We start from the raw sequence: 11,787 nt of genomic DNA, 5'->3' as shown, positions 1-11,787 counted from the left end.
GGGGCTCCGGGGGGCGGGGATGCGGGGGGAGCGCGGGAGAGGTCCTCTGTCTGCGAGTCCGGGGTCTGGCACTCACTTGCCTGCGTCTTCTGTTTCCCTGCTGGCGGGCCCCCTGTCCCTCCTCCCTCCCCGACGCCCCCACCCCCAGCCTCTGGTCCTCCTGCGGGCTGAGCCCTGGGAGCCTCACTCCGCCCCCCTCTGCAAGAGCCAACCCGCGCGCCCAGGGGCTGCTGGGCACCTGCTGCGAGCCCATAAAACCCGCTCAGCTCCAGTCGCTGCGCTCAAGGCCCCCTGGTCGCAGCTCCCCGCCCCGCGGGCTTCCTGGGGCTTCCAGCCCAGCAGGCGATGCCAAAGGCCCCAACCTCGCCTCCAGGCAGGCTTAGGGACATCGGTTTCGGCTTCCAGAAAAGTTGGGAGAAAGTGAATTTGGAATGGATTGGGAAGTAGTAGCAGCTCCCCAAGCTCCTTTCCCTTCCAGAAGCTTCATCCTGCACAGCCTCATCCATTCTTCTTTTCCTGACACCTTGTTTCCATCCCTGAGCCCTCTTTCTCTTTGCTCCTAGGTCTTACCTCCACACTGTGTGATCAGCATCTTCTCCTTCCTTATCTTTCTCTCTGAGATCCTGTTAACCATTTCTACCTATTTTCACCTTCTCCCTGTCATTGTCTTCTTTCTCCCCTCCTAAAAACCTTGAAGCTTCCCACTCCAATTCACCCATCAAAGCCCTCCACTCCCCCCCCCCCAACTATCCATCCCTTTCTCTACCTCCTCCTCTTCCCTCCCAGCAAAGTCAACTATGACTTCTGGGCCTACCTGGGCTGCCAGCCCCACTCCCGGGGGCACCTTCTCTGCCCCCAATGCCACCACACCCTGGCTGGGCCGGGATGAGGAGCTGGCCAAGGTGGAGATCGGAGTCCTGGCCACTGTCCTGGTGCTGGCGACAGGGGGCAATCTGACTGTGCTGCTGACCCTGGGACAGCCAAGCCGCAAGCGCTCCCGCATGCACCTGTTTGTTCTGCACCTAGCCCTCACAGACCTGGGCGTGGCACTATTCCAGGTGCTGCCCCAGCTGCTGTGGGACGTCACCTACCGCTTCCAGGGCCCTGACCTCCTCTGCCGGGCTGTCAAGTATCTCCAGGTGCTCAGCATGTTTGCCTCCACCTACATGCTGCTGGCCATGACGCTGGACCGCTACCTGGCTGTTTGTCACCCTCTGCGCAGCCTCCAGCAGCCCAGTCAGTCCACCTACCCGTTCATCGCTGCTCCCTGGTTGCTCGCTGCCGTCCTCAGCCTGCCTCAAGTCTTCATCTTTTCTTTGCGGGAAGTGATTGAGGGCACCGGGGTGCTGGACTGCTGGGCAGACTTCCGCTTCCCTTGGGGGCCTCGGGTCTACATCACCTGGACCACCCTGGCCATCTTTATCCTGCCCGTGGCCATGCTCACAGCCTGCTACAGCCTCATCTACCATGAGATCTGTAAGAACCTAAAAGTCAAGACACAGGCCCGGAAGGTGGAAGGAAGAGGCTGGAGGGCCTGGGACAGGATCTTGCCTTCTGGCCCAGCCGCAGCCACTCGGGGACTGCCGTCCCGAGTCAGCAGCATCAGCACCATCTCCAGGGCCAAGATCCAAACTGTGAAAATGACTTTTGTCATTGTGTTGGCCTACATCGCCTGCTGGGCACCCTTCTTCAGCGTCCAGATGTGGTCCGTGTGGGACAAGAACGCTCCTGATGAAGGCGAGTGTGTGTTTGTGGGGGAGTGGGGGCAGAAAAGAGCAAGGAGAGGAGAAGAGCAGGCTTAGGATAGGGTTCTTCAGCTTCCCAGGGCTGGGCAGGGAGCAGACGAGTGAAGGAATTAGGAAAGGTGGTGCCTATCCCCCGTGAAAAGAGGTAACTCTCAGGCAGCCTGCAGATGCCATGTATCTTTTATGTAAGATTTCCATATTTTAAATTTTGGGCACCTAATTTAAATGCTCAAAAATAATTTAAATAAATAAATATAAACGCTTGAAACTATTACATGGCCTTAATGAAATACGACTGTTGACAGATTCGGCCAACCAATTAACTGCCAGTTGCATAGATGAGCATTAGAATCATGGAATGACTGAATTGAAAAGAATTTTCAAATTGTCCAGGATGACAATTCGTGACCACAGCTGAGAGCTGTGTCTCTCAGCCCTCTACCTTCCTGAGCCTGGGCATGACTTTGAACTCCTTCTCAACAGCTACTTCCAACTGATTAGCTTGTTGGCACATGACAACTCTGAAATTTTGAGTTCAGCCCTTTCATTTTGCTAATGTGGAAGAAAGGCTCAGAGGGGAAATGTGACTTGCCCGGGGCCACACAGCTAGTGAGTGGTAAAGTGAAAAGTAAAACCTAGGCCTGCTATCTCGTCTTTTTCCCTTACCCCATACTCTGTTCAGAATTCTGGCTCTGAATGTCCTGAGAAGTCTTCCTCCTATGTGAAAAACAAAATGGGATCCTGGGATCTTCCGTGAACACCATGCTCCAGGTGGCACATGGGAGGTCTTGCTATTGTCCTTTTTCTGCGGTGAGGTAGAAGGAAGCCTCCTAAGTTTTAGACACTGCCAGATGGTCTAGCCACCTGGGGACGGTGTGTACTCAGGAAGGTAGGGCTGAGTCTGGGCAGCCTAAATGTCGAAGAGTAGTGTTCAAAGACACCCTTTTCTGCTCCCAAGTAGAGTGGGACATGGGGACAAGTGCAAGTCAATTCATCTGAGTGTTTGGGAATAGGGGTGACTGTGTGCTCTACAGTGCTTGTCATGCACATAGCCCAGGATGTACAATGGGTGCCGCATGTAACTACCTTAGGGAGGCCCTATCCATAGATTCTTCTGGAAGCTTCCTGACAGTTTGCTGACCAGCAGACCCAGACTACCAATTCCTACCAGCTCCTAGGGAGTAGTTCCCCCTTCCCTTATGCTTTTGTTTTTAATCTCATTTTGCTTATCCTAGGACACACTCAAGCCAAATACTTTGCTTTTCTGGAGAGAGGAGGGCCAGACTGTTCATGAATTGAGTGCAACTCTGCAAGAGAAGTGTGAAAACAATACCAAACTATTACAGTCCTGTTTTATCCTCCTTTTTTTGAACATCCCTCTGGACAAGAGGCTATTTGCAAATTACCCTTTATGCAATAAATGTATTGATTCTAACCAACTATAAGGACCTCCCTGTTCTAGTCAAGCACAGAACAGAAAGGAGGAGGGTTTCCTAGTGCCAAGCAGCACATCCAGTCCTTGGTACTTAGTGGTAGCCTTCTCCTGCTTTACGTGTGAGTAACCTGAGACTCTGAGAGGTGAAATAACTGGGCCATCTCCAAAGTGCCACCACAAGTAAGACATGGAGCCAGGATTCAAATCACCATGGTCCAAATATTAGCTGTGACATGGCTTTACTCTCAATAATCCAGTTTAGCCAGTGGCAGAGGGGAGGAGGGGTGAGTAGTCATTTGATCCTTCATTGAGAAACCCACTAGAGGGTGGAGACCTTGCCACGAGGCCAGTGCAGGCTTCCCTGCCGGCCTGCTGTGTCACTATCATCACAAGGCTGCCCCTCAGTACATACCTGTGCCTCACCTGCTCACCTGCATAGAGTGATTTACCACTTACCAATGGCATCTCTGAGCAAGGAGAGCAGGAATGAAGTGTTACCTTACAGACAATGTGCCCTCCCAGCCCTTTGAGGGCCTTCTAGTTGAGCTGAGAGCCATTATTTTAAAATACTTACTCTCCAGTACACTCAGTTCCTCTCCATAGTATGCTGGCCTCCTAGCCTCTTGTCCCTGAGTCTCTGGTTGGAGCCTGCCTGTCTCCTTGCCCTTGCTCCTGCTGCCCTCCCCACAACTGTCAGCTGAGTTCCTGTAGGGTACAGTATGGGTCTGCCCTCAAGGGCTGAGAGGTGGAGCCTCTGCAGACCCTGCTCCTCCCGCCACATTTCCAGCCCTTGCTGCTGGGCCTGGCTCAGAGGGGGTCAAATCAAACAGATGTTTCCCAAGCAAAGGCACTTGCAGATCCCCTCAGTCCCCGGCCTAATCTGGGCATTGAATATGTGTCGATGGAGTGGATAGGGTGAACACCATCCCCTTCACCAAAGCAACTTCCCACATCTTCCACAGCTCCCCGGTGTTCTGTGAACTGGGGAGCAGACCAGAATGCAGGGAAAATGAAGGAGGCTCTGTTTGCTGTTGAGGCTGGTCCTTCTTGCATCTCTAGGTGCTCCCGCCACACCCCCACTTCTATGCCCTCATAGGTCAGTCCAGGCCGAGTTGACTTTAGCTTCTCACCACTGTGATTCGTGTCTTCTCTCAAATGTTCTGACCCTGTGTCTTCCCTTTGCTTGGTCTCACAGCCCGGCTATGGAAGACAGATGCCCAAGGAACCAGAGTATCTGCAGATTTCACAGGGCTGGGGGCACCTGGGTGGCTCAGTGGTTGAGCGTCTGCCTTTGGCTCAGGTCATGATCGCAGGGTCCTGGGATCGAGTCCCACATTGGGCTCTCCTCAGGGAACCTGCTTCTCCCTCTGCCTGTGTCTCTGCCTCTCTCTGTCTCTCATGAGTAGATAAATAAAATCTTAAAAAAAAGAAAAAGATTTCACAGAGCTTTACAGAGCAGGCATTGGAGCTTTGCCTTTGAGTTTGTTCGTTGAAACTGCACAAGGGTTTGGGATTGCTGCCTTAGAGTCCGTGGACCTGGCTTCCAGTCTATGCCATAACCCCTAAGATTCACTAAAGCTTTGACATTGTTCTCAGTTATTTCTATAAGCTCTGCTGAAGAACAAGTTACCTCAGTGTGCAGCCTGTGCCATGGCTGAAATGTGGTGCATCTAGCGGGTACTCAGGGTCCAGCCTGGAAGTTTCCTCCTGGTATGTAGAGCTTTATATAGTCTTCAGAAAGAATATTGTGTCTGGAAGACATCTTTTCAGTCTGCATCCTCACATTTTGACTGCCCAAGAGAGAAATTAGTTTTTCCCTGGAGGATGGTGCTTTCCCTGGGTATAATCTCTGTGGACGTGGAACAAGTATTTGTCTGGAATAAGATGCTTGGGTACTCTGTACCTAGAAGCTGCCCATCCACTGCTGTTGGAGATGATGCAATGGCACCTGCAGGACAGTCAGGCTGATTGCCCACCCAGGCCCCCACCAGAACCCTGGCACTGTCAGGTCTCATATGCTCACTGCCTGATGAGTGGGACTGTCCCTAGGGCCAAGGAGGACAGGATGCACCCATCTGTTTGACATAAATGAGAATGGGAATCAAAGGGGTCTGAACTTGGTCTAGAATCACAGTTATGTTCCCTGCATGATTTACAGAAGTTGTATCATTCTATTTTTTTAAAGATTTAATTTATTTATTCATGAGAGACAGAGAGAGACAGACAGAGAGAGAGAGAGAGAGAGAGAGAGAGAGGCACAGACACAGGCAGAGGGAGAAGCAGGCTCCATTCCATGCAGGGAGCCTGACGTGGGACTCGATCCCAGGTCTCCAGGACCACACCCTGGGCTGAGGCAGCGCTAAACCACTGAGCCACCTGGGAAGCCCGAAGTTGTCATTCTAGATCTCCATCCATTAGAGGTCTAAGTTTTGGAACAAAGATACTACCTCCTATTCAGGCCGGTCTCTCCCAGACTATGTTCACACCTCCAAAGTCAACTTGGAGTAAACCTTAGCTCCTAACCTTATTCTGAAGTTACAAGCAAGACCCAGAGATGAAGGACTCTGGAGCAAGAGAGGCAGCCCCAAGTCCCTGCTATGCCCTTTCTAATTGTAGAACTCAAGGGAGTCCTTCCCCGCCTTTGGATCTCTGACCTCTGTCTCCCCCTTCTGCTCAGTGGGGTCTTGGACTCTCTCCCAGGTGCCATCCAGCTCTGTAATTCCAAGACCTTTCGTGCTTCTTCTTCTGCAGATTCAACCAATGTGGCTTTCACCATCTCCATGCTCTTGGGCAACCTCAGCAGCTGTTGCAACCCTTGGATCTATATGGGCTTCAACAGCCACCTGCGCCCGCGCCCGCAGCGCTGCCTGCCCTGCTGCTGGGGGCCCCAAGCGCACCCCCAGCTCTCCAGCCACAGCCCCTCGAGCCGCCGCACCACGCTGCTGACCCGCTCTAGCGGCCTGCCCCCCCTCACCCTCAGCCCCAGCCTCAGTGGGGGCCCCGGGCCTGAAGGCTCACCCGAAGACTCAGCACAGGTGGACGCAGAGGCCTCCACAGAGACCGTCGCCTTTTAGGGAACATTCGCCAGAGCAGGGTGCGCCCATGGGGCTAGCAGAGGATCTCTGCTCATCTCAGCACTGGGTGTAAATGCTGGGGGGGGCTGGGGTTGGAGTTCGGGGGAGACCACTTTGAGGCCAGAATGGCTGCCCTGCCCTTGATGTTACAGGTGCCTCTGGTGTGCCGGCGGACCCTCGTGTGCTGGCAGTCTCACACCCTGGAAATCAGGGAGAGTCAAGCCTCTGTTTCCCTGATCCTGCACATTTACAGTGTACCTGGAACTCACCCATGTGGTGGATGTGGTGCCCCAGATCTCAGGCAGGCCTAGGACGGCCTTGACTAGGGGTTCACAGAGGACCGGGACTCAGGCCAGTCTCCCGCCTTGACTCTTTGTCCAGTCCTATCCCGACTAGCACACCCAGCCAGCCTGGAGAGGGGAGGCGTGAAAACCTGTGAGAAGGATCCTATTTCTCTATCTCCATCCTGGATTTGTCTGTTTGTTTTGTAGAGGGAGGCTTCTTTAATGAAGGAAACCAAAGAGGGGTGGGTGAACAGGTACCTTGGCTTTGCCTGCTGTGCCCACCTGTCTACTGAAGGGAGATGCAGGATTTGGCACAGCACCTGCAGCTAGTAAAAATTCCACAAATGCTCGTGTTCCTTCTCCCTGTATCATCCACCTTTACAGGACAGGTAATAGGGCAAAGTAGACTCATCGGTGTGACCCAGTGGAAGGGAGTATGCGAAGGAGGGAGGAAAGAAGATGAAAACGATCACAGTAAGATTAAGAGTGGGCGAAGCCTCTGAGGCAGCACTCATTGGTGGCTCTCCTTCCTTCTCTCAGGGAATTTGCACTTCGCCCTCCTTGGGGCTGGCCCAGAGGAAACAACCTTCAAGAAAATGTGGCTGAATCATGGCTCTGGATTTCCTTGAGGTTTTTCAGGGCTTCCCTATGAGCCATGCATGCTGTGATGAAGTCAAGAGCCCAGGATCTGAGACACGACTCTGCCCTCGGGAAGGTCCCCTCCCTTCTCTGGGCCTCTTCTCACCTATTAGGACAGAGATGATCCAAAAGATCTTTCCCAGCTTTACCCTGTCATGAGTTTGCAAGACTGGGCCTGGGGTTACAGCAGAGCCTTTTCTAACCAGCAAGCTCTAGAAGAATTGTTGGATTCTCATGGCAATGACATTTATACCCTTTGACTCAATTCTGGTGACTGTGAATCCTGCAATGGCCAGACTGTCTACTTTTGCCCTCAACTCAGTGCTACTGAAGTGGGAGAGGCAGCAGAGCAGATAGACTCTGGGACGTTGCCCTGCTCCTCCTCATTATCTCCAGTGGGACTTAAATCTCGGGGTGGCTTCCCCACCCGAATTCTGGTTCTAAACTAAGAGATGGCCTTGGCAGTGGAAAGGGCATCAGCTGGAAAGTCAGGAGAACCAGGTCTTGGTTCTGCCACCATGATAACCGACATGGGGAGGATGTCGACTGATCCTTCATCTCTGTTATGAGGGTCAAATAGGACTGTGGACGTAAAAGTGGTTGGTAGACTCAGGAGCTGTCTACCAGTGGAAAGGTCGCTAGGCTAACAAACAGCTCCTGAGAGCAGCTCCAGGGAACAGGTTCTCTGCCCTTCATTCTGAGGGAAGCTGTAGGAAATGACTGCAACTTTGAGCTTTAAGAGGTCACTCAGCTCTGAGAAGCCTTCTTCGGCTTCCTTAAAAGAAAAGAACCTAAGCTGAGTTATGAGAGAGCAAAGCATCCCAAACCTTCAGTGCTAAGGAACCAGGGAGTGGGACACAGACCCTAATGGGACCCAGGTTCAGGGCAGACATGAGGGCCCACAGTCTCTCTTCACTACGTTCTGTTGCCTACATCAGTCCCTGACATCCAACTGCTCCTTCCCTGTCCATCTGTCCTGGTGGAGCTGGGCTCAGGGGCCTCCCCTGTCAGCATGAGCTGCTGAAGGTCCTCCTGCCCTGTGTACATAAGCCAAGCCCCTGCCTTTCTCACCACGGATCCCATCCCTCGTGCCCTAGTCAGTACCGGGTAAACCATGGCTCATCGTGATGACCAGGAGGGAGAAGGGACATCAGCTTTGCATTCCAAAGCCCTAGGTTTGAGTTCTGCTCTCATATGATCTTGGGCAAGTCCTCTAATCTCTCTGCGCAATGATTTCCTTTTTTGCTCAGTAGAAACAATAATGTCTACTTTGTTGCGGGTGGGGGTTGCTATAAGACCTTGGACTGTAGGACAGTCTACCATGGCCTGGCTCCAGATTGCATCTGGTGAGTAAGCTCCTGTGGGAAGCATGAGGAGGGTCTCTGTTTTCATTTCTGACAGGTAACCCTAGGAGGAGTGGAACCAGGCTGTCCCTGGGCTGGGCACTTTTGTGAAATGTTTGTGCCATCTTGTGACTCTATGAAATACTTCAATCCCTTAGAACCCCCGTGGGAGTAGGGGGTAGGGGTGGGCAGGACAGAGGATGGCAGGAGGCGAATTGGTTGACTATGGAGATTTCTCAGAAGGGTTTTTTATGTCGTTTGGTATATAGGCCAGTAAGTTTCCAGATGTCTGTGTCTGTGTTTTGTATATAAATAGGTCTTTTTATTTATCAAGGAGCTCGAGACTCAGCCCAGGCTGCAGTGGCTCACTCCTAGGTCAGGAATCCAGAGATGGGGTTGAAAGTGACCAATAAAACTCCATAACCAGGAAATGTCTGGCCATGTTTGTTTCCTAGGTGCAGTGACAACAGGATGTTCAAGCTGAAATAAGATTTGTTCCCCTTGCTTAGGGTAGTGATGTGGAAGAGAGTTTGAGGGATGGGGAGGGACCTTCACCCACTTAAGAGCAAAACAGGAGCGTCCTGGCATTTGCCCTGGGGCCACACGGTGGCAGTAAGGAGCTGAAAATGAGTGAAGCTGACCTGACCCCCAGGGAAGGCTGGGGAAGTCACTCAGCCTCTCACTCTAATATCTGCTACCTTCCCCTACAGTTCTGGAGTCTTGGCTCCTTCTTTGACCCAGTTCTCCAGAGATAACCTGAACACATGCTTCTCTCTCTCATGGATGATATATTTGTCAAGAAAGGGCAAAGAACAAAAGCAAGGTGAGGGACCAAATGTAGAAATTGTTGCCTGAAAAGATGAGTGTTTGAGAGAGCTGGTGATCTGGTTTTGAGAGATCTCAAAAACACAGAGGAGCTGGAGTTATTATAATGTGTTCAATTTAGATACTGGGGCATGGGGAAGGAGGCATTTTTTTTTAAGATTTTATTTATTCATGAAAGACAGAGAGAGAGAGAGAGAGAAAGAGCGAGAGAGAGAGGGACAGAGGCAGAGACACAGATAGAGGAAGAAGCAGGCCCCATGCAGGGAGCCGGACGTGGGACTCGATCCCTAGTCTCCAGGATCCCACCCTGGGCCGAAGATGGCACTAAACCACTGGGCCACCGGGGCTGCCCGGAAGGAGGCCTTTTGAGAGTCTGGCTGGCCCCAGAAATGTGTCCTGATCTCGGGAGCAAAAAACCCACTGATGGCGGGCATAAAACACCTCCTCACCCCAGTAGGTCCTGATGGCCCGTAATACCACATGGAGTTCTACTGCAGTAATAGTGGGCATTTGGATGCTTGCTCCTTTAGATTACGACTCCGTTGAAGACTGGTCACATTTATTCTGGTCCACTATCTAGTCCCAGTACATTATTGACGTGTAATCAACCATCTACTTGTTCCTAGTAGCAAATCAGCTTCTCTGTATCTTGTAAGAGAAAGTTTTAAAAAAGATTTTACTTATTTATTTATTTGTTTATTTGAGACAGAGAGATGTGAGAATGAGTAGGTGTGGGGAATGGAGAAGGGCAGAGGGAGAAGCAGACTCCCCGCCAGGCAGGGACCCAGACATGGGGCTCAATCCTAGGACCCTGGGATCATGACTTGAACAGAAGACAGGTGCTTAACTGACTGAGCCACCCAGGTGCCCCTGTAAGATAAATTGGAAGAGATCTTTATCCAGTGCACACTCATGGTGGAATCCAGAGTGGGGCACTCGGTCATTCCCTGGATGTTCCGATGGCATATGACATGGAAGAAAGTGACTCATTTTGCTGAACATTGAGTTCCTCAAAAGGTGATTACTCATATAAGCAACCATTGGTACAGATTTACACAGCTGACCTTCTAAGTTCATGGAGATATTACATACAAAAGGACATTTTATCTCTAGCAACATGGTTAGCAATGAATTTGAGGATCACTTCAAACTGTTAGCTGGCCTCAGTCATCAGCTTATTGGCCCAAACTCCTTAGGACATAAGATGAACTTGCCTCTTCCCTTATCGGGGCATCTGAGAAGTCATCTGTGTCATCGACGGTCAGCCCAATCTCTATTACTCACTGGGTAGAGTCACGTGTTCAACCTCATGTAGAGACAGTGTTCTCTAAGAATGCCATCCCCAGATATTGTTAACCTCCATGACATATTTATTTGTTACAAATGTCATACTTTTGAAGCCAATCATAGCAGAGTTCATTACAGACCTTGATTAGATGGTCAGTAGCATTCAGACCCCTGTGCTCCCCGACATCACTCCCCACTCCAAGGGGCCCAGTCACAGATAGTTCTTCTGTAGTTCTGTACAGCTCAGTCCCTGGAGCATTTATGGAGAGGCTGCATCAGGTGGGCCTGCTCCGTTTCCCTCTGCCTTTTCTCCTATCAATCAATTTTTTAGCCATCTTTCTAAACTGAGGTCAGAAATCACCCTTCTCTGGGATGTTTAGTCTGATGACATCTGATCTTAACACTCCATACCCATTCTGCCCAAACACTTCTAGGGTTTGTTTTTATTGCTCTGTGTTAGTTCCTTTTTGTCACAGGTTTGGTACATGCTCTTGCCTGTCCCCGCAACGGGGTCTGAAGTGCCTTGACCTCGCCCACCCAGATGTTCAAGTGTTCTTTAAATGTATGCTTCTCCAAATCCCAGGGCCTTTCCAGAATCCTGCAGAAAGCAGGCACTCCATCCACGCTACTTTAGCTGTCCCTTCTCTTGGTGTTGGACCTGTCTCAGAGGTGTCCCTGCCCAGACTCAGTGTGTATGGTGACTCATCTGAACCTCTTCAACATACCTGTAAATTCCTTTTTTTTTTTTTTCCTTTTTAAAAGAGATCAATAAGAAGCCGTTTCATTTCTAGATACAAAGGCAGTGTTTTGGTGGTGACATTGTTGGTGTTTATTCCTCATTCTGCCTCCCTAATCAATAAAAATCTCTTTTTCTCTATTAAGAAAAGCTTTCTAAGAAGATGTCTTAGTCCATTCCAGCTACCATAACAAAATGCCATGAACTGGGTGACTTGTAAACAACACAAATTTATTTCTTTCAATTTTGAAGGCTAGAAGTCCAAAATCAGGGTGGCAGCACGGTTGGTGAGGACCCTCTTCTGGGTTTAAACCAGAAACCCAGACTTTACATGGGTTATATTCTCAAAAATCAAAAGGGGCTAAGGAGCTCTGTAGGGTCTTTTTTATGAAAGCACTAATCCCATACATGAGGACACC

At 50.8% G+C, this 11,787-nt stretch overlaps 1 protein-coding gene across 2 annotated transcripts; it reads left to right on the top strand.

Moving 5' to 3' along the window:
- The first annotated feature begins 279 nt into the window (after positions 1–279).
- AVPR1B (arginine vasopressin receptor 1B) lies at positions 280–11,518 on the top strand. Of its 2 annotated transcripts, XM_072759453.1 has the most exons (3): positions 280–1,737; positions 5,932–6,274; positions 7,079–8,951. In XM_072759453.1, exons 1-2 carry the CDS (start codon positions 798–800, stop codon positions 6,252–6,254), a joined length of 1,263 nt encoding a protein of 420 aa, XP_072615554.1. In that variant the 5' UTR covers positions 280–797; the 3' UTR covers positions 6,255–6,274; positions 7,079–8,951. The 2 variants fall into 2 exon arrangements, with proteins under 2 accessions (XP_072615554.1, XP_025847158.2); XM_025991373.2 differs by having other exon boundaries at positions 5,932–11,518.
- The last annotated feature ends 269 nt before the right edge of the window (positions 11,519–11,787 follow it).

This window comes from Vulpes vulpes, chromosome 5 (genome assembly GCF_048418805.1).
Source record: "Vulpes vulpes isolate BD-2025 chromosome 5, VulVul3, whole genome shotgun sequence".
NCBI lineage: Eukaryota > Metazoa > Chordata > Mammalia > Carnivora > Canidae > Vulpes > Vulpes vulpes.
The sequence above is the reverse complement of the archived record's forward strand: the minus strand, read 5'-3'. Positions and strand labels throughout refer to the sequence as shown.